The 22,044-nt window shown below is 52.2% G+C and overlaps 1 protein-coding gene across 6 annotated transcripts in view; it reads left to right on the top strand.

The window, feature by feature from the left end:
* The window catches only part of RGS12 (regulator of G protein signaling 12), a 119,561-nt gene that overhangs the window by 63,183 nt on the left and 34,334 nt on the right, over nucleotides 1-22,044 (top strand). For 5 of the 6 annotated variants that reach the window (XM_045474712.1, XM_045474713.1, XM_045474710.1 and 2 more), the window contains one exon: nucleotides 370-391. The exons of the other annotated variant lie outside the window; for it this stretch is intronic. In XM_045474712.1, coding sequence (XP_045330668.1) covers nucleotides 370-391 — 22 coding nt within the window. The remainder of the gene's footprint in view (nucleotides 1-369; nucleotides 392-22,044) is intronic. 6 annotated transcript variants of the gene reach the window in all.

Raw genomic sequence — 22,044 nt, 5'->3', positions numbered from 1 at the left:
GCCAGAGCGGCCTGGTGCGGGCCGGTGTGGCTTGCGGGCGATGCACACCGACGGGCTCCCAAACCGGGTTTCTCCAGCGTGTTACTAATGATGCCAGACGTGCCGGGATTTGTTGTTTTCGAATGAAAAGGATGATGACTTCCGCAGAGCCCCGTGTCCCCGGCCTGCCCGGCTTGGGCGGGGTTCACCCAGGAAGTGGGAGCAGAGCTCCTGACTCACTGAGGTGTCTGGTCGTCCTCGGACGCCCACACCGGGAGCCGGGAGCCCCTCCGGAGGACCTGGCGGCTTGTTCCTCAGACGACAGGCCTGCTGTTGCCCGACTTGGTCATGAGGCTTCATTAACTCATGTCTCTCTCTCTTTTCTTTCAGTCTGCAACTGTATCTGATGGTGGTAAGTCACAATTTCTGATGTATATTTTTATTATTTTTATCGAGTGTTTGTTCACATTGTGAAAGTGTATTTGCCATTGATTCACTCAGAAGAGATGTTTTCCTTGCTTTTCCCCATCCTCTGGGGGAGGGTTTTGGTCAGGGCTGACTTGGGGGAACTTCCCATGGCTCCCTGGTGACCGAGACACGAGTTCTGGAAGCCGTTTATTGCAGAGACATGTTAGGAACCTGACCTTGAGCGGGTGGAGCCCTTGCGGCCGTCCGGGCGTTGGCTGCAGCACGTCTCATCCCACCTGTGCTGACAAGTTAAAACACGCCGTCTTTTTAACCAGCAAGTGAAGATTTCAAAGCTCTTGCCGAATTTGAGCAATTCTGGAAATTCGGGTGAGACTGAAGTGCGATATGTTCCCTTCTTAGCAACAGCCTAGTGGGTGAGTTGAGGCCTGCGGGCTGGACAGGAGGGGAGAGCCCTCTTCCCGCCTCTGAACAGTGTGTGGGAGCTCTGTCACGGGTTCCGTCCAGAAAGGAGGTGGCCGGGCATGTCCCCTCCCCCTGGCAGTTGCCCTGCTGTAACCTCATCATTTTTGCTCCGTGGTGGTTCCCTGTCGCTCCTAATACTCATAAAGTCCTTATGCTCACAAGCCGTGTGTGTGTGTTTTACGTGTGTTAATGAATCTATTCTTCTGTCTCTGGAGAGTTGAATTTATAGTTTATCAAAAGGTCTCAGCCCTGTGTTCTCACTGTTTGCTGGCCGTAGGTCTGACGCACACGAGCAGGAGGAACCGGACGGCCGTGGGGCCCGAGGTTACCCCGGTTTTGCCCGGGAGAGAGAAACGAAGCGTGGTTTTCTCGACGCTTTCTGTTGTCCCACAACTGCTGGCTTTGGTGGGGTGGGGGGCCCTGGACGGGGCTGCCGGCGCGGAGGGCAGGTGGGGCCGGGAGCCGCCGCCGGTCGTGGGCACACGCGGAGCACATCTTGAATTACAAACGTGCTGATACCTGAGGTGGAGACCATGGATCCCGAAGGTTGTGTTTGGGGATTTATTCATTTTAATAAAAGGAATTACGTTCCCCTTTTCACATACAGCGATAATCATGCCATTTGATCGGTCTTCAGCTGGGAGTGGGAACCATTTCCTTAATGAAAAGAAAAGAGGACCAGTAACTGAATCCAGGATAAAAGTGGTTTTTACAAAATTCCCTTTCTGCTGTTCAGTTTATCCTTCCTGGTGGAAGATGCTCATTTCTGCAGGAAACTTACAAATGTGAGAAGTTCAGTTTAACCGTAAACACGAGGCCTGATCAGGCTGGGACACTTTCCCCCCGTGAGCAGTGGGTGTGGGGGCCCTGAAGTCCACTCAGTGTTTACGAAGCCAGGCCTCCCACGTGTGGGGGGGGGGACCCCTGACTTGGGGTCCAGTGTGTCCTTGCTAAGGAAGCGGTGTCCTGGTGGTGGCAGGTGGGGGCCCCCTCTCTGGGCCCTACGGGCCCCAGTGTCTCTGGGGATGGCCCCTGTGCCCCGCGAGGCCCTCTGCGGCAGAGGTGGGTGGGGAAGGGCCCACTACTTCTTGAGCACGCCCTGAATTTCAGGAACTGCACCGACAGCCTGTGTGTGTTTTATTCAGTTTTTCATACTCTTATCACTTTTCCATCTTCGATTCTCTTCCGAGCGTAAGAAGAAAACGTTTCTCATTGCGCTTGCGGGCTGGTTCTAGGAGCTCCAGCCCCACGGTCTCCACGGGAGGGGGGCAGGGACGGGGGAGCCGGCCTGGAAAGCAGCCCGTTCACAGGTTAGGACGGTGTCCACGTGGACACCCCGCATGGCTCTGGTGACGGGTGAGTCACTCGGAAGCACCGGCAGTCGCGGCTGCCTTCCGCCTCCCGCGGTGTCCCCATGTCTCCCCGTGTCTTACAACCTCTCACCATCTAGCCGTGTGGCTTTATTGGGAGGAAGTTGGACAATGCTGTTGTGCGACTTTTGGCAACTTGAGTGTTACCCACTTTCTCGGAAGGAGAGGGGCTCATTGCTGCCGGCAGCCAGAGACTGCCCTGTGAAGGCAGGGCTGGAGGCCAGCCTCCGTGGAGGGCACGCCAGGACCTGGGGTGAGTCCGGGGGCAGATTTGGCCTTGAGGAAAGGAAGAACATTCTCGCATTAAAGAGAGGCTTAAAAATGTAATGACCCCCCCCCCCCCACCTCCTTGGGAAGTTATTCAGACACTTGCTCACAGAGGAGGCCCACGGCCCAGGAGCAGAAGCGCAGACGTGGCGGCCGTGGGCCGGTGGGAATGCGCGGGCCTCCAGTGTAGACGCGAGCGGGGCACGCGGGCCTCCCGTCCTGGGCCACGGAGCCCTGCGGCTTTATTGTCACAGAAGCTCGCTCTCCTGCTTTCTCTCTCTCTCTTTTTCACTCTGTACCAAGCAGCTTTGCCAGGAGTCCCTGCCCACCCGACTCCTACATCCTCGGAAGGTCAGACCGCCTTCTGCCCCCCCAGATGTGCTTTCGCGGTGGAGAGGCGCGGCGTGTGAGGGAGCCGTGCGAGCGCCCCCACCCCGGGCACACGGCGGGCTCGCTCACTCGCTCGCTGCGTCACCCTCACGAGCCTCCCACTTCTCCCCTCTCCCAGCGTGCTGGTCCCAGAGTCCCAGAGACCCCTTGGGGGCGTGTCCCCTGCCGCCTTCTCGTCCCTGCCCTGCATCCCGGCCCCAGGCGGCTGCGGCCGCACCCCCTTCGCCTAAACTGCCGTCCCTTCGAGGTCTGCTCCCCTCCCGACACCTCACTGGCTCCGCTCTCTGCCTGCTCAGAGCTGGGGTGGTGGTGACCCCGTCCTCCCGCCCCGGTCTCACGTGTCCCTCAGACCCCTTGTATGCCAGCGCACTCCGGGTCCCGTGGCAGTGCCTCCGAGAGGCCTGGGCCACTGCCCGCCTCCCGTGAGACCAGCCTGGGCTTCCTTGCCGCCCGGCAATGCTGACGAGGGCCGTCGTGCCGGTCACTCCCCTGTGTCACCGTGCGGCCTCCACACCGTGGGCCCAGTGCCACGCACGGCGGGCGGCGCAGAGGGCGTCTGAAGGAAGGCGTTCACAGGACGCGCGGGTGCGGGCTGGAGCCCGGGTTGGAACAGTGGCTTTCAGAGTTTTCCCTTCGTGGCGAAAGCCTCCGGTCACACAAGCAGACAAGCCAGGAGAACCCCGTTCGATAGAACGCGAACGCAGAGACGGCTGGTTGAGGCTGTGGCCTCCCTGGCACTGGTGGGCGTCTCCTACCCAGGTGCCGGCCACACGGGGCAGGTCTGGGCCATCCCCTTTGTCCTTGTCCAGAAGCTGCCATCCGTCACCCCTTACCGACAAAGACACACTTTTTTTTTTTAAGGTTATTTATTTATTTTGAGAGAGAGAGAACACGAGCAGGGGAAGGTCAGAGAGGGAGAGGGAGAGAGAGAATCCCATGCAGGCTCGATCCCACGAACCGTGAGATCATGACCTGAGCCGGAGTCAACAGTGAGACGCTTAACCGTCCGAGCCACCCGGGCACCCCCGCAAAGACACGTAGTTTTGAAGTCACTTGTAAACTCCATGCCATAAACTAATCGCAGTTAATTCTGCTAATTTTGGTTATTCTTTTAACATCGAAGCTGGAACCTTTTTGAAACCAGAAATAATACCAGATGAAAGCATGTGATCTTTAATTCTTATTTGCTTTCTGAATGCAGATGGCCTTTCATTTTAAGCCTGCTCTCTTTCCTGTTTTGCTGTCTGCCCTGTTCAAGCACATACCAAGCAAGACAAGCCATAGGGCGGCAGGAAGGTAGCGGGCGTGTCCCCTGAGTGACAGGGAAGGCCGCGCACCGAGCTCCTTGCCACCAGGCCGCTGAGGAGCCCCACGTGGCCGGAGCCTGTGGCACTGACTGGGCTTTGTTGCCCTGGGACACGGACCTTGGCTTTGCCAACTGCCCTGCCTCAGTCCTTGGAGCTCAGTCGCGGCGACACGGGGAGATGTCCCCTGCCGGTTAGTCCCTTTGCAACTGGTGGCCAAGAGGCTGTGCGGCAGGTTAGGACCATTTAGCAGCTAATCGGAGCGGAGTGCGGTTAGAGGTGCCACTGAAAAATAATTTTTTTTAATTATTTTTCTTTATTTTTGAGAGGCAGAGAGAGACAGAGCACGAGTGGGGGAGGGGCAGAGAGAGAGGGAGACACAGCATCCGAAGCAGGCTCCAGGCCCCGAGCTGTCAGCACAGAGCCCGACGCGGGGCCCGAACTCCCGAACCGCGAGATCGTGACCTGAACCGAACTCGGACCCTCAACTGACTGAGCCACCCAGGCATCCCTAGAGGTGCCATTTTTAGCCCGTCACTAGGGTTACACACGGGAGGGACCTTGGGCCTTGGGAAGGGTGCCGTCTGGAAGGAGGGCTGCCTGTTCAGGCCTCACGTCCTCGGCCACACTGGGTGCCTGGCCTGTGTGCGTTCTGGCACGTCCCTGTTACCGGTACCCACGCTGCACAGGGGCTTCTTGTTTTTCTTTCCAAAATTATCTCATTTTTATATTTCCCAGCTTTATCGAGGCATGGTTGACAAATAAAAATTGTATGTGTTCAAGGCGTGCGATGTGGTGAAATGGTCATTACAATCGAGGTAGTTAACATGCCCATCACCTCACGTGGTTCCCTCTGTGTGTTGGCAGGCGGGGGGCGGGGCGAGGACCGGAAGCTTGACTCTCTCAGCAACTCTCAGGTGGACGATACGAGCCTGTGATGTGTGGTCACCGTCTGTACCTTAGATTCCCAGAACTTACTCATCTTTTAAGTGAAACCCTGTCAACCTTGGCCAACGTCTCCCGTGTCCCCTCACCCACCACCATTCTGCCTTTTATGTCTGTGCATTGGACTCCACTGGGCCTCGGACAGCGTGGGTTTGAGCCGCGCAGGCCTGCTTAGGTACAGGGTTTTTTTTCTCAATAAATGCAGTACAGTCCTGTAAGTGTATCTTCCTTATGATTTTCTTAGTAAGTTTCTTTCCTGTGGCTGGCTTTATTGTAAGAATACGCATCTCATACATACAACATATGAAATGTGTATTAAGTTTTTATGTCATCGGTGAGACTTCCTGTCAACAGTAGGCTGTCACTAGTTAATTTTTTGAGGAGTCGGAAGTTACGCACGGATTTTCAGATTTTCGACTATGTGGGGGTTGGGGTTAGGGTTAGGGCATGCCAACCCCCATGCTGTTCAAGCATCATGTGTATGTTATTATTTTTTTAAAGTTTATTTATTAGACAGCTAGCAAGCTGAGGAGGGGCAGAGAGAAAGGGAGAGAGAGAATCTCAAGCAGGCTCCACACTGTCAGCCCAGAGCCCGATGTGAGGCTCGAACTCACAACCTGAGCTGAAACCAGGAGTCGGACCCCTGACCGACTGAGCCAGCCCGGCGCCCCGTCAGGCGTCGGCTGTGTTTTAGATCCACGCACAAGGGAGAACGCGCAGCGGCTGTGTCTGGCTCGTCTCACGCAGCGTAATGTCCTCTGGGCTCGTCCGTGTGTCTCAAAGGCAGAAGTCCTTCTTTTTCGAGGGCCGGGTGGCGTTCCGCCGCGTGGATGCCCCAGCGTTTCCTTATCCGTTCGCCTGCCTCGAAGGGGCGCCGTTGGCCTGCGGACGGACACTTGTTTCCGTGTCTTGACCACGGCGAGCAGCGCTTCAGTGAACGTGGGGGCGCGGACGTCCGGTTTCAGTCCCTCGGACAGGTTCCCGGCGGTGGGGTGGTTCTGGAGTTCATTGCCGGAGGGTCCTCCATCCTGTTCTGCACAGTGGCCGCACCGGTTCGCGCTCCCCCCGGCAGCGCAAGAGGGTCCCCTGTCTCCGCATCCTCGCCAACCCCTGTGGCTTCTGGTCTTTTTGACGATAGCCATTCCGATCGGGGTGAGGTCACCGCTCGCCGTCGTTTTGACTTGCGTTTCCCTGATGATGAGTGATGTCCTGCACCTTCTCACGCGCCTGTTGGCCGTCGGCGACTCTTCTTTGGAGAAGCGTCTGTGCAAGTCCTTTTTTCTCCGGTTGTTTGGATCTTTTGTTGTTGAATCGCGCGAGTTGCTCGTGTTTTTTGGCCGTGACTCCTTTACCGGCTGTGGTCTGCGAGTCTTCTGCGGAGGGGCTCGTGAGCACGTGGCCACCACCGGGCGGATCAGACCGTCAGCCTTGGCATTTTCTGAGCGAGGCGCAGGGCCTGGAAGAGCCCAGGGGGCGGCCCGGCTGGAGCTGCGCACGGTGAGGGCCGAGGAGCCTGTCCCCGGGGAGCCACGCTGTGTGTCAGCCGTGCCTGTCACGGTGCACGCGGTTTCGCTTCCGTCTTGGTGGCCGCCCCATTAGGCGGGTGCGAACGTGCATCACAACAGGTGAGTCGCTCGCGTGCCCTGAGATCACGCCTCCTGTGGCTGCACACGTCGACACCGGTGAGCCACAGGTGGTGCTCCGCCAGGGAAGCCAGACCCCGGAAACAGACGGTGACCCGTTTAGGTGAGAGGCTGGGAGAGCTGAGGCTCCAAGAGGGAGGACCGCGTGTGGGATCACGGCAGCCGCGCGGCACGGAGCAGATGTACCCGACTCCGGCGCCACATCTCTCCTCCCAGCCCCTGGCATTTAATACCCACTTTATTTTTACATATTCCGTCCTTGAGGAAAACGACCTTTTGGGGTGAAATGAGACATGTGTATTATAAATACGTTAAGTCATTAAAAAAAAAAGCAAAGGAGAAAACGGTTTTGAAAGATCAACCCAAACCCGGCAAGCCTGAAACAGGCGAGTGTCACCACGGGTGTCCCTACAGACAGCAGCTGAGGCAGGTGGACAGGGTGCCAGACACGCCAGGACACGAGGGCGGATCAGGGCTCTCCCAGGGTGTGCTGTCAGGCAGGCAGGACCGGGGGGGGGGGGGGGGGGGAGGCGCTCAGGCTGCTCGGTGGCTCAGACCCCGTGGGAGGCGCGGCTAGCAGCTCCCTCCCTCCTCCTCTGTTGCCACCTCTCCTGGGTTCCTGGCCCCAGAATGCGTAGCTGTAACATCATAATTGGGGCCCGTGGCTGTGAGCTGCAGTTGTGTGTGGATCCTGTATGGACAGGGGGAGAGGAGTGTGGGTCCCGTGTGGATGGGGGGAGGGAGAGGAATGAGGGTCCTGGGGGGAGGGGGAAGGGGAGAGGAGTGAGGGTCCCGTGTGGACGGTGGGGGGAGAGGAGGCCCACCCTCGGCCCTTCAGCCAGCCTTCTCAGTGTCACTCTTTTACTGGGTCTCCCTGGCAGGTTCCTGAGCCCACAGGCTCTCTTTTCCTCACGTTTCTGCTTCATCGAGAATCAGTCTGTTCTCACCATACTTAAAAGGCAATTTGGTTGCAAAAGTCTTTTTTCCTATGACATTAATTTGAATTTCAGGCATAACTTTTCTCTTTTTTACTTTTTATTGATTCCATGATAGTATTTCTTGATCTTGTCCTCAATTTGTTTTATCAGTGGTGTTTTCTCTCTGTTCTCTCATAGCACAGGAAGAGCTTTAACATTGTTTAGGTCGTGTTTCCTTCTGGACCAAACTTTGTCTCTGTCTCTTGCATGTTATGTGTCTTCCCTCATCCATGGGCGCATCCATCCAGCCAGCCAGCCATCCACTCAGCCATCCATCTGTCTTTCCATCCATCCATCCATCCATCCATCCATCCATTCAGCCACCCATCATCCATCCATTGGTTTTTCCACCCACCCATCCGTTTACCCATCTGTCAGTTCATCTTCCCATCTACTTAGGTCAGCAGGCCCCCGTGACCTGGATCGCTGTTTTCTGGCAACGACGTTCTCAAGCCCAGAGAGGCTGCAGCACTGAGTCTCTGCATCCTACCCGCGCCCCGCCCCCCACCGCCCAGGCAAGATCCTCGGTGCCAGCGAGGAATCTACCCCCAACGGTTTATGCTCGACTTTCCCCAGGTTCCCCATTATCCTGCCTTACTGAGAATGTTTGGGGTCTTGTTGAGTCACCTCCTTTCCCAGGACAACTGCTAGGCACTCAGGGGTGGGCCAGGCATAGAACCTGTCACAAGTGTTTTGCTTTGTTTTTCTTTTTTTTTTTTTTTTTTTTTAATTTTTTTTTTCAACGTTTATTTATTTTTGGGACAGAGAGAGACAGAGCATGAACGGGGGAGGGGCAGAGAGAGAGGGAGACACAGAATCGGAAACAGGCTCCAGGCTCTGAGCCATCAGCCCAGAGCCTGACGCGGGGCTCGAACTCACGGACCGCGAGAGATCGTGACCTGGCTGAAGTCGGACGCTTAACCGACTGCGCCACCCAGGCGCCCCTGTTTTTCTTTTTTAATCTTTCCTTGGCTTTTTTACCCTCCTTTTTTTTTTTTTTTTTTTTTTTTCCTTTCTCCTGTTTGAAGCTCATGGCAGGAGACTGCCTCCTCCTTTGGTTGCTGTTGTTAAGTTTGTGTCTGATTTTCAATCGGCTGCCCCACCCCTCCCTGGAGGGGTGTGGGAAAGGGGAGCCTGCGGGTGGGTTCCACGTGCCATACGTCCCTGGGGAGCTGTCCTGTGCAGGCTTGTTTTGTTTCTAAGTAGAACTTTGTTCTATAGAACAAAGTTCGGAAATGAAAGAGGAAAGTAGGTTGCTACAGATGAGAGTGCAGTCCTCCTTCTCACCTGCTCCTCTGGACGGGCGGTGAGGGACTTGGGTCTGGCCACTCTGTCTCCAGGGCTCAGCAAGGGACCCACCCACTCCTGAAAGTTTGAACACACCTGATGAGGGCTGATCACAGCTCACTGGGCTGTCCGTGTCTTTGCAGGCTCTGTCCCCTCCTTCGTCCTGGCTGGACACCCAGTGAACGATGGTGGGTGTGGCCTAGATCAGACCCAAGGGAGCACCCCCATTTCCCGTCTCTGGGGTCTCTCCTTCCTCCAGCTCTCCTTGTGGCTCTTCCTCGAGGCTCTGAGTTCCACCGGCTTCACATTCATAGTGAACCTTGGTTTCCAGGAGTGACTCTTACTGTCTCGGGTGCTTGGGATTTGGAGAGCCTCTGCTTTGACCTCTTCCTGCAACTCACAGACGGACTCCCTGTCGCTTCTGCTTGTTGCTGGAAAGAAGCGGCGCCTTCTGTGAAACTCCACACGCGTCAGGATCCCATGACTGGTGCTCCCTGGGCTCCTGCCACGTGGAGCCGCACGGCTCCCAGGCCGCCCTCTGGGCACGTCCCCTCCGTCTGTGTCATGCCTTCTCCGCCGTCTGGGGGATCGCTGAGCAGGCACAGAGCGTCAGGCTGCTTGCGAGCCCTGACAGGAGGTGACCCCTGCCGATAGAGTGACTGGGGGCTGACCTCCGAGCAGAGTGCTGGAATCTCGAGTGTTTGTGGCCAGTGGAACTGTAGTCTATGAAATTATGGAAGAGAAAGATGTAAAAGCTTTCAGAGTCACGCCGTGCGTTTTTGTCCGGTTTTGGTGAATTCCCGCTTTCCTCATCAGAAAGGCGGTGCAGCCTAATTGCACACTTTTCAAAACTGTTTGCTAAATAGAAGAGCTGAAATGTTAGTTTGTAATTTGCTGTGCGAGAGGGGCTGTTTTTACCAGAATTCTTTATTTTGGTTTAATACATCACATTCCTTATGGTTTGTTTTAGAACTGAAAAATTATACCCAGAATAACAGAGTGTATTTATAGGGTATGAAGTACTAAGTATTTGTAAGCACCAGTCAGACGGTAGGTTTTAGTTTCGGGGAAGCACGGGGACTTGCTTTCTGCCAAGATGCCTTCCAGTGTGCTCGTTGCCTTCAGTTCTGCGAGATGTTTGGAGAGCGTTTTTATTAGTAATTATTTCTGTTGCGATTTTTTTTTTTTTCCCCCCAGCAAACAGAAGTTCAAAGTTAGTGAAGCCAGTGAGCACATACCTGCCTCCCGGAAGTGATACATGTTACCATTTGGGCACATTTGCTTTAGACCTTTTTTCTCAAGCATGGAAATCACAGGGGAGGCCCCCTTCCTCCCCCGCCCCCAACCCATCCATTCCTCGTCCTCCCCGAGAGGCCCTCCCTGGAAGCAGGCGTGTGTCCTGCCTACGCCAAGGAAATGGATTACTTCGATTCTTGGTGGAAAACGCCTCTCTTAGGAATCTGTAGTGTGAAAAGAGTGGAGTGTACGGACCGTTTCAGTGAGTCCTCTGTTCCCGCCAGGGGATGGTTAGCGCTTCTGGGCCACTCAAGTTCTGCCTCTGGATCTGGCAGCTGGGGCTGCGTTCCCTCGTGCAGATCTGACTGCGCACTTGCGATCTGTGCATTTTTCTGTGCGTGCTACACTTTCATAAAGAGTCTGCTGAAGAATATTGTTTGAAATGCTGGAGGGCTTTTACCAAAGGACTTTCAAAATGGTCTAAAAATTCTAGTATGTTCACTCTCAGAATATTTATAAAGTTGCTGAGAGATAGTATTTTATAGATTGGGTCAGAAATTTGGCTAGAATAATGTAGAGGAAAGTTTTTGGGGCCCCCGGGTCGCTCAGTCAGTTAAGCATCCAACTTCGGCTCAGGTCACGACCTCGCGATTTGTGGGTTCGAGCCCCACGTCGGGCTCTGTGCTGACAGCTCAGAGCCTGGAGCCTGCTTCCGATTCTGTGTCTCCCTCTCTCTCTGCCCCTCCCCTGCTCACACTCTGTCTCTCTTTGTCTCTCAAAAATAATAAACGTTAAAAAAAGAGTTTAAGGGGCGCCTGGGTGGCGCAGTCGGTTGGGCGTCCGACTTCAGCCAGGTCACGATCTCGCGGTCCGTGAGTTTGAGCCCCGCGTCGGGCTCTGGGCTGATGGCTCGAAGCCTGGAGCCTGTTTCCGATTCTGTGTCTCCCTCTCTCTCTGCCCCTCCCCCGTTCATGCTCTGTCTCTCTCTGTCCCAAAAATAAGTAAAAACGTTGGAAAAAAAAAAGTTAAGTAGACCCCGAGGGCCCTTTTCCCAGGGGCTCTCCTAGTAGAGCAGTTTTTGTGCAAATTGGGAAAAAAACCCTTATCCCCGTGGTAGATAAACTGTAAGAATATAAAGTGTATGGTTCTGGGCATACCACTTAGAAAGCTTTTAAGATTTTCTCTTTATCAATGGTTTTCAGCAACTTACCTATGATAATTCTTGAGTTGGCTTTGTTTGTGTACCTGCTTTTGGGGATTCGTGAGGATCAGGTATTTCCTACTTGAATCAGAACATTGGCCCCTTGAGCTTTTCCTACCGCCGTGGAGACATGTGCATTTTCAGCCCTTCTTTTTCTCTCCTATGCTTCACCCTTTGTAGATTCTTTAGCTCTGTCTTCAAGTTCACTGGTCTTTTCTTCCACGGCGTCTAATACACGTTAATGCCATCCTGTGACCCACCCGCTTCAGAGGCTGTGTCTTTGCCTCAGCAGCGCCCCTGTCTCTCCTACAGCCCGTCATCTCTCTCCTCGCTGCTTTCCTAACACCCTTGAGCGTGCTTGCAATATCGCTACGTGTCTTCACGTCCTTGGCTGCTGACTCACCATCACTGTCGTTCCCAGGTCTGTTCTGTTGCCTGGTTACGGGTCACATTTTTCTGCGTCTTCACTTGTCTAGAGATTTTCAGCTGTGTGCTGGGTTTTGTTGTCTTCCTTTGAAGAGTATGGAAGTTTGTTTAGTGGACAGGTAAGCTATTTGTGGGTTGGTTGATCCCTTTGAGGCTTGTTTAGGGCAAGTCTAACGTAGCTTTTATGGTAGGCTCTGTGAGCCACACTACCTAAGCCTAACACAGGTGGGGTCTCCTTCGAGGGGCAGGCATTCCACAAGGACTGGCTGGGACTCGGAAACCCCCCAGCCCTGTGAGTTGTCTAGCCTCGTGGGGTGTCCCCCCCATACCCACACGGTCTAGAACTCAGCAACAGGCCCCAGGGTCTCCTGTGAGCTCTCTGCAGCTCTTTCTGTACTGGCTGATGCAGCCCCTGCAGGGCCCGGCCACCCTGGGCTTCCCTGAGTCTAGTCTCTTCAGCTCTGAGCACTGAGCTCTCTTCAGCTCCGTGAGAGAGCCATCGTGCACTCGGGTCCCCCTGCCCCATGCTGTACGTTTGTGCGGTGCCCCCTGGTGGGTCGCTGGACAGCCCCGGGGCTCACCTCACTGATTTCTTTTCCTTCAGGAATCACCGTCTTATGGTAACTGTGGTCCAATTTTTTGAGGACTGTTGTTGGCATATTTGGCCTAGTTTTCTAGTAATATGTGGCTAGAGGGGAAGCCTGGCCCCAGTTACTCCATCGTGGCCAGACATAGAATTCTTGTGACAGAATTTTTTCACTATAATGTTGGGAGATGGTCTCTTAAAAATTCTGAACAGAACTCAGACCATGACGCTTTCTTGCACAAGGAACTTCAGTGATTTCCCATTACCTGTAGGGCAACAGCTGCCCTCACAACCCAGAACGAGCGGGCGGTCATCACCCCAGCCCTGTCCCCGGTGTATCCAATACCTGGCTCAGTCTCGGGCACTTGGAACAGCCAGTGAATGAGCGAGCACCTAATTCTGGAATCCAGCAAGCTTTGGCTAGCTTCACATGCGCGTCATATTCTGGTAGAATTTAGCGGCACCGGAGTGAACCAGTGACGTGAATCAGGAAGCCGTGCCCTGGCTCTACCGCGGCGGGACCCCTGTGGCCGTCCTAACTCCTTATAACTCGGCTCTGCCGCCCGTTTGGGGGACATCCTTTGTGGCCAGCACCACCCAGTTGTCTCCAGGAATTAGCGCAGGGGACCCCAGAGGCCCCGGGAGGCGCCCTTCCTCTGACCGGAGGCCTGGCGGCCGCGCTCGCACTTGCCCACGGAGCAGCGTGTGGACGGGAGGCCCGTGACGGGTTGTCCTGTAGCTTTGCCTAGGTGTGTTGGCGCTCGGCCTGTCCCTAGCGCTAGAAGCAAATCTGTGTGCCCCTCGCTTGTCCCGGTTCGTTGGTGCTGACAGGCTCCTGTGGATGTTTTAAGTGCAGCTGAACCCGACGGTCCTGACACGACGTCCTGTTTCCCCAGCTTTACGCAGGCCTCCCTTCGAGTTGGCTCACGTTAGTCAAGCTCCGGCCACTGAGGCAGCAGTGACTTGTCTTTAAGAATTCGCTGTGGAGAGGGGCCGTCATTTGGGAGGAAAGGGTCTGCCCCAGCTTGGGTTTGGCCGGAAGAGGAAGGCGAGGAACCAGGGCCCCTGCCCCGTGCCGCGCCCGGTGTGCCCTCGGCCCTCTCTGCCAGCTTCGCTCGCGCTTGCCCTCCCCGTCCTCAGACCCGTGTTGTTTCAGGGCGCACCGCTGTCCCCTCCAGCAGATCGTGTATGCCAGTCCCGTCTCCCGGTGCTGGGGACACGCCAAGCACAGATGCACGGTTACTGCCCCCCCCCCCCGCCCCGCCTGATAACATCCGCTTGGAACACAACATAGGACAGTCACCTATGAGAGTTCCCCGTTTTTGCCCCCCTAACAACAAGTCCCAAAACTCAGTCTTGGCCAATTTGAATATATTACATGTAGATAACAACTCTAGAAAGGAAAGCCGATGACAGAGTCTAATGAGAATCACTTGTTTTATCATACCAAGTTACATTTTGCATTAAACGGTACTAATTGGGAAAGTCTGCTTTTCCTTCTCTTCTCCCGCTTCGTGATTTCGTTTCGTTCAGACGCTTCAGATGTGTTTCTGTGGCAACTGTTCTTTAGCCGTGAGAACTTTCTGTTGGAGAATCAGCCACATGCTGCAGGTGCGTCGTGGCCTGAGGACTTTTCACAAAGCGAACACACTGTGTTACCAGCACCCAGAGGCCCCTTGGGCCCCCTTTCAGTCCCTGTGCCCAGCGCGGACCATTAGCCCCACCGCTGACCCCCTCGGGAAGCGTTGCCTGTTTTGAACCTAAAAACAACGCATCCCCGCGTTGCGCCCTCCCCAGCGCCCGGCTCCTTTCGTTGAACTTGAGGTTCATGAGTTTTGTGCGTGCTGGGCGTGTCAACAGCTGTGCGCTCTCCTCACCGCGTGGCGCTATCTTACGAGCACGTCGCTGTCCACGCACCCACGGGACCGTCAGTGGTACCTGAGTGGGTTCTGACTGTTGGCTGCCGCCAGGGGCCCTGCTGTGGCGCACCTGCGTGGGCAGGGCTCGCGGATGACACCCGGGGGGGGGCGGTGGCGTTTGTGTCATGGCAGGCTGGGTCGCGGTGCTGGTGCGTACCAGGAGGGACGCACGGTGTCCCCAGACGACTTTATGGCGTGTGTGCTGACCAGCACGTGTGGGGTTCTGGGTGTTTCCCCCCCCCCCCCCCCCCCCGCCACGCTTCACGTTGTTTATTTCAGCCCTTGAACGGGGATACGGGCACCGGATCGGCGTTGGTTTGCACTTGTGGCTCCCTGGTGGCTAATGAATTGAGCACCTTTCACGTTTTTGGCCGCTTGGATATCTTCTTTGTGAAGCACCTGTCAGGTTGTCTGCCTTTCCTTATTGATTTCTAGAAAAATTTTTTAAATATATTCTAGAAATATGTTTTGTGTTGAGTTTATGTGTGCAGGGAAGCCCCTCTCCACAACGCACCTGATCATTCCCCTAGCGGAGTCTTTTTGCTGGCCGGAAGGTTTTAATCTTGGGGAGCCTGGGTGGCTCAGTCAGTTAAGTGTCTGACTTCAGCTCAGGTCATGATCTCACAGTTTGTGGGTTCGAGCCCCACGTCAGGCTCTGTGCTGACAGCTCAGAGCCTGGAGCCTGCTTTGGATTCTGTGTCTCCCTCTCTCTCCGCCCCACCCCCCACACTTGTGCTCTGTCTCCCTCTCTCTCTCTCTCTCTCTCTCTCTCTCAAAAATAAATAAATGTAAAAAAAAAAGATAGATAAAAATTAAAATTAAAAAAACTATTTTTTAAGTTTTTAATCGTAATATCCAGTTTACCATTTTTCCTTTCTGGTGATGCTTTTTATGTCCTTTTAGAGCAGGCCTTGCCCTTCCCCTGACCATGAGGGTAAAACCATTGTTTTAGTGTTTCACACTGAAACCTCAGATCACCAGGAACCAGTTCCTTCCTTGTGCCCAGTGCAAGCTAGGGGACGACACTCCTTTTCCCCCGCCCGAGACCCAGAGGACCCAGCCCCACGTGTGGCCACGCTGCTCCTCTCCTCACTGAACCGAAGCTGCACCCTTATCAGGTAATCCTATATCTGCAAGTCCGTTTCTGGCCCCTGCCTTTCGTTCCAGTGGCCTCTTTGTCTGTCACTGGGTTGACGCTTCCTGCTGTAATTACTGTCACTCTCAGTGCGTTCCGAGACCTGGGTTGTAGTCTCGTCTCTGCGTGCCTCTGGGGTTGCCGTGGCTCTCCCAGGCCCTTCGCATGTTCTTGCAGGGTTTGGAGCCAACCTGTAAGCCACTGGCGGTCTTGGTTTTGGGGTCGTCTTCCCTTCTGTCCGAGCTGGTTGAGACCTAGCACTTCGGGAGTCTGTGTGTGATGCTTTCCCTCGAAATGTTACTAGAAAGCCACAGACAGCCGTTGACATTAAGACTGCTGGGCTTAAGAGAATTGTTTTGCAACTATCCACTTGTGAACTTCAGCACGTAGCCACTTACCGCTTTGCCCCGGCAATAAATACTAAATCTGGTTTGGTTGATTTGTCTTCTAAAAACGATTTCTTTTAGATGACTGGCCCTTTGAATATCTACAGCTAGGATTCATTGAGATGATTTCAGGCTAATGCGTCACCCTCAAATAGATTCCATTGTCCAAAAGAAGGTGAGGGAGAAGTCTGCAATGTTCGTGACCTTTCGAGGGTTCGCACGTAAGGTGACCTGTCACATCAGAGGAAGGCCGGTGGGAAGGCCATACCTGCCTCTGGGTAACTGGCAAACTGTGGTCAGGTGTGATGCCGGTTGGGGAGGCAGGGGTGTGGGGCCCGGCCCAGCCAGAGGTCGTGTGGCCAAGCAAAGCCGAGCCTGAAACCTGAATTGGGCTTCGCCCTAGTGCAGGTTCAGGGAGACAGGAGGAGTCAGGAAAAGCCGAGAAGGGGCAGCTGGGAGCAGCGGGAAACCTGAGAGAATGACCACCGTGGAGGGGGAGTGGAGTGAGGAGAGAGGGTCCCAAAGCCGACCCCTGGGTTTCCACTTGGGTGCCTGCGGGGATGACCATGGCGTTTGCAGGGACAGGAAGGAGTGGATGGGGAGAAACGGATGGTGGGGGGGGGGGGGTTGGTGATAACCAGGGTTCTGCTTTGGACCTGGGGTTTTCGAGATGCTCATCGGTTTCCAAGGGGAGATGTTGTGTATACAGTTGGATACGCGAGTATAGACTGCAGGAAAGCTGGGCCTGGAAACACATTTGGGGGTCACCGGTGTGATGGTGGAATTGAATGCCTTGGTAAGCTTGGAAAATTAAAGATGGTGCAGGGAAGAAGGGTCTCAAAGCTTTGAGCCGAGTGGGGCCTGGAGGGGTGAGAGGCAGCGGGCCCCTGTCACTGGCGGTGTGCCTCGGTTCTCCCATCGGCACAGTGGGGTCCTGGGACCAATCTCACAGAGTTCTCGCGAGCATCAGGAGAGTTAACACACGTGGCTCACTTAGAGCAGCACCCGGCGTGTCATCAGGAGCTGCCTTCGTTAGTGCCATTTGGATCGCATTTCAGTGTCATTGAACATTGGAAGGAGACAAAACTGCCCAGAGGGGCCGGGCAGAGGAGGAGCCTCGGACAGGTCCTGGAGAAGATGGGAGATCAGTGGGAGAGAAAGCCTCAAACGGCACACACTCTCCACTCTCCACTCTCCACCTAGCTTGTTAAAAGTCCACCTTTAAAACAACACTGGCAGATTGAAATACTTAAATGAAAGATCTAACAGGCAGATACTAAGGGGAAAAAAGCTGGTATGACAATATTAATCTCAGACAAAATGATTCAAAGTGGAAAAAAATATATAAGAAGAACAAAGAAGGGCTCTGTGCGCCACAAATAGGGCATCTCCTTCGTAAAGCAAACTGAGATGGGACCACAATACAAGTGGACACGTGCTCCCAGGGGGGCGCCTGTAACATACCTTTTCAGAAACTATGAGATTAAGCTGATTAAATAAAAAACAAAACAAAACAAAACAGTAAGACTACAGAGTATTTGAATGAGAAAATGGAAAATAAAATCTAACAGGCGTATGTAGAACTTTATACCCGATAGAAAAAATACTTTTTTGCGAAGGTGTGTGAAATAGTCACCAAAGTTGACTCTATCCTATGCCAGAAATGTGGTTGCTACGAACTTTAAAAATATTTATAGCCTACAGAGCACATCTACTGACAGCAGTATAATTAAAAAGATGTCAATCACAAAAAGACAACAAAAAATAATCCACACGCTCGAAAGTTCAAAATTTTACTTCCAGATAATCCATGGGTCGAGGAGAAAATTAAAAGGGAAATTACAGTACAATTTAGAGCCGCCTGGAGATTGTGGTGCTCCATATTGACAGCAGTGGGACGTAGCCAGGGTGGTTTTCAGAGAAAACTTCCTAGCGTTAAATGTATATACTGTAAAAATGAACAGTTGGAAAGTACAGGAGGTAATCTTTCAGCGTAAGAAGGGAGGAAAACAGAAAAGAAAATAAATGAAATTAAGGTGAAGGAAATAATAAGGCAGAAACTAACCATTTATTCATTTAGCAATTATATTTTGAGCTCTTCCTTTCTCCAGCCTTCCTCTAAGACCTGTTCTGAGCCCTGGGGACACACTTGTGAACAAAACAAGATCCCTGACTTCGTGGGGCTTAATTACATTTGGTGGTGGAACATCACAGGCACAGGAACAGATCGCACCATGGGCTGTGGTAATCGAGTGAAGGAGTCAAACCATGTGACTATCACAATAGAGGCTAGAAGAGTGTCTGATAACATTGCCCCCTGGGATTTTTAAAAGTTACACTTGACAGTTAAACATCAGAAGCATCCCATTAGAGCCAGGAATAAGGCAAGGATGTTCCCTGTCTCAGCAACTATGTAGCATTGTGTTGGGGATTCCGGCCAACACGATTAGGCGAGAAGAGGAAATAAGGTCAAAAGACTTGGAGAGGAGGAAACCAAATGATCATTATTCTCGAGCGATATTAGCGTCTAACTAGAACACCCAAAGCACATCAATGTGCTTGGCCAGACCTTTTAGAACTAATGGAATTAGTTTCTGTTAGAAAGATAAAAACTAGTAGCTTTCCTAAACAATATACATTGTTTCTATGGGAATGTGTATATGTTGGTAAAAGCATTAACAATATTGGGAGGATCAACCTCAAATTAATAAGATGGGTTTTCTCTGGGGAGGGGAGTTAGGGCCAGGATTTTAGGTGATGATTAACAGCGATTTTATATTTATGTTTAAGTTTTTTAAAGGAGAAAATAAATCGTGCATTAAAACCGCAAGATATATGTAATTGGAAGTTACGTGCCTTTTAGCCTGTACCGTAGCATTAGCTCGTATTTGGGACACACGACCCACTTATTCAGCCAGTATTACTGAGTGCCTCCTACGCACCCGGTCCTGCTCGTCACGATGCTCAGCCAGCAGTGGGGTTCTCCCAGTATCCCTGCGATCAGTACATGGCTCTTAGCGCAGTTTCACACAAAGGTGAGTACCTTGCTCAAGCTGGGAACCGGGCAGCGTGAGCCCAGGGACCGCCCTGTGCCTCACCACACCTGTGCCAGGTGGCGCCGGGTCGGAGGCCCCTGCTCCTAGGACAGAGCTTGCCACAGCATGGGCCTCCAACGAGGATCTATTGAATAAACGAGAACCAGGGGCAGCCCATTTACCTCCTGTTCATCTTCGCTGTCCCCACCCGGCTTTGGGAAGAAAATGTAGAGCGTGGGCTCCCGTATGGTGGAGCCCTGATCATCTGCTCGTTGCGTAGGAGGGTCAGGCTTCACGGGCCCCTGTGGCCGGCCCGCGAGGTGGGCCCCTCAAGTCTTTAGCACAACCCGCTGGAAGACAGAGTGCTGCTGCAGCCCTGGGGCCCTGCCCACCAGCGGTCCCCACTGCGGAGGAGGGGCAGGGGAGCGCCAGCCTTCTCTGCGTGGACTTGCTAAGGCCCCCAGGGAACATGGGGCCAGCGTGGTGACCGGGTTTGGGGAACGCAGTTTTGGACAAGTGACTTTTTAAGTTTGATCATTTTCTTTTTCTTTTTTAAAAAAGTTTAAATCCAAGTTAACATATAGTGTAATAGTGATTTCAGGAATAGAATTTAGTGATTCATCCCCTACATATAATACCCAGTGCTCATCCCAACAAGCGCCCTCCTTAATGCCCCTCCCCCATTTAGCCCATCCCCCCCACCCACAACCCCGCCAGCAACCTCAGTTTCTTCTCTGTGTTTAAGCGTCTCTTATGTTTTGTCCCCCTCCCTGTTTTTATCTTGTTTTTGCTTCCCTTCCCTTATGTTCATCTGTTTTTTATCTTAAATTCCTCATACGAGTGCAGTCATATGATATTCGTCTTTCTCTGACTGACTTACTTCGCTTAGCATGATACCCTCCCGTTCCATCCACGTAGTTGCAAATGGCAAGATTTCATTCTTTTTGATTGCCGAGCAATACTCCATTGTATATATATACCACATCTTCTTTATCCATTCATCCATCGATGGACATTTGGGCTCTTTCCATACTTTGCCTATTGTCAGTAGCACTGCTGTAAACGTGGGAGTGCATGTGTCCCTTCGAAACAGCATACCTGTACCCCTTGGATAAATACCTAGTAGTGCAACTGCTGGGTCGTAGGGTGGTTCTATTTTTAGTTTTTTGAGGAACCTCCATACTGCTTTCCAGAGCGGCTGCACCAGTTTGCGTTCCCACCAGCAGTGCAAAAGGGATCCTCCTTCTCTGCATCCTCGCCAACATCTGTTGTTGCCTGAGTTGTGAATGTTAGCCATTCTGACAGGTGTGAGGTGGTATCTCATTGTGGCTTTGATTTGTATTTCCCTGGTGATGGGTGATGTTGAGCATCTTTTCATGTGTCTGTTGGCCATCTGGATGTCTTCTTTGGAGAAGTGTCTGTTCATGTCTTTGGCCCATTTCTTCACTGGGTTATTTGTTTTTTGGGTGTTGAGTTTCATAAGTTGTTTATAGATTTTGGATATTAACCCTTTGTCTGATATGTTGTTTGCAAATATCTTCTCCCATTCTGTCGGTTGCCTTGTTTGCTGATTGCTTCCTTCGCTGTGCAGAAGCTTTTTATCTTGATGAGGTCCCAACAGTTCATGTTTGCTTTTGTTTCCCTTGCCTCTGGAGACGTGTTGAGTAAGAAGTTGCTACAGCCAAGATCAAAGAGGCTTTTGCCTGCTTTCTCCTCGAGGGTTTTGATGGCTTCCTGTCTTACATTGAGGTCTTTCATCCATTTTGAGTTTCTTTTTGTGTCTGGTGTAAGAAAGCGGTCCAGGTTCATTCTTCTGCATGTCGCCGTCCAGTTTTCCCAGTACCATTTGCTGAAGAGACTGTCTTTATTCCGTTGGATATTCTTTCCTGCTTTGTCAAAGTTTAGTTGGCCATACGTTTGTGGGTCTGTTTCTGGGGTCTCTATTCTGTTCCACTGATCTGAGTGTCTGTTTTTGTGCCGGTACCATACTGTCTCAATGATTACAGCTTTGTAGTATAGCTTGAAGCCTGGGATTGTGATGCCTCCTGCTTTGGTTTTCTTTTTCAGGATTGCTTTGGCTATTCAGAGTCTTTTCTGGTTGCATACAAATTTTAGGATTGTTTGTTCTAGCTCTGTGAAGAATGCTGGTGTTTCTTTGATAAGGATTGCATTGAATGTGTAGATTGCTTTGGGTAGGATCGACATTTTAACGATATTTGTTCTTCCAGTCCATGAGTGTGGAATGTTTTTCCTTTGTGTGTGTGTGTGTGTGTCTTTTTCAGTTCTTTCATAAGCTTTCTATACTTCTCAGTGTATAGATTTTTCACCTCTTTGATTAGATTTATTCCTAGGTATTTTAGGTTTTGGTGCAATTGTAAATGGGATCGATTCCTTGATTTCTCTTTCTGCTGCTTCATTATTGGTGTATAGAAATGTAGCCGATTTCTGTGCATTGATTTTGTATCCTGAGACTTGGCTGAATTCATGAATCAGTTCTAGCAGTTTTTTGGTGGAATCTTTTGGGTTTTCCATGTAGAGTATCATGTCATCTGTGAAGAGTGAAAGTTTGACCTCCTCCTGGCCAATTTGGATGCCTTTTATTTCTTTGTGTTGTCTGATTGCTGAGGCTAAGAATTCAAATACTATGTTGAATAACAGTGGCGAGAGTGGACATCCCTGTCTTGTTCCTGACTTTAGGGGGAAAGCTCCCAGTTATTCCCCATTGAGGATGATATTAGCGTTGGGTTGTTCATATATGGCTTTTATGATCTCGAGGTATGCTCCTTCTATCCCTACTTTCTTGAGGGTTTTTATCAAGAAAGGATGCTGTATTTTGTCAAATGCTTTTTCTGCATCTACTGAGAGGATCATGTGGTTTTTATCCTTTCTCTTATTAATGTGATATATCACATTGATTGATTTGCAGATATTGAACCAGCCCTTCATCCCAGGAATAAATCCCATGTGGCCGTGGGGAATAGTTCTTTTACTGTATTATTGGATCCGGTTTGCCAGTATCTTGTTGAGAATTTTTGCATCTACAAAAATTCATTAGGGATATTGGTCT

The sequence above is a fragment of the Leopardus geoffroyi genome, chromosome B1 (genome assembly GCF_018350155.1).
Source record: "Leopardus geoffroyi isolate Oge1 chromosome B1, O.geoffroyi_Oge1_pat1.0, whole genome shotgun sequence".
Taxonomy (NCBI): domain Eukaryota; kingdom Metazoa; phylum Chordata; class Mammalia; order Carnivora; family Felidae; genus Leopardus; species Leopardus geoffroyi.
This window is presented reverse-complemented; position numbering and strand designations above follow the sequence as displayed.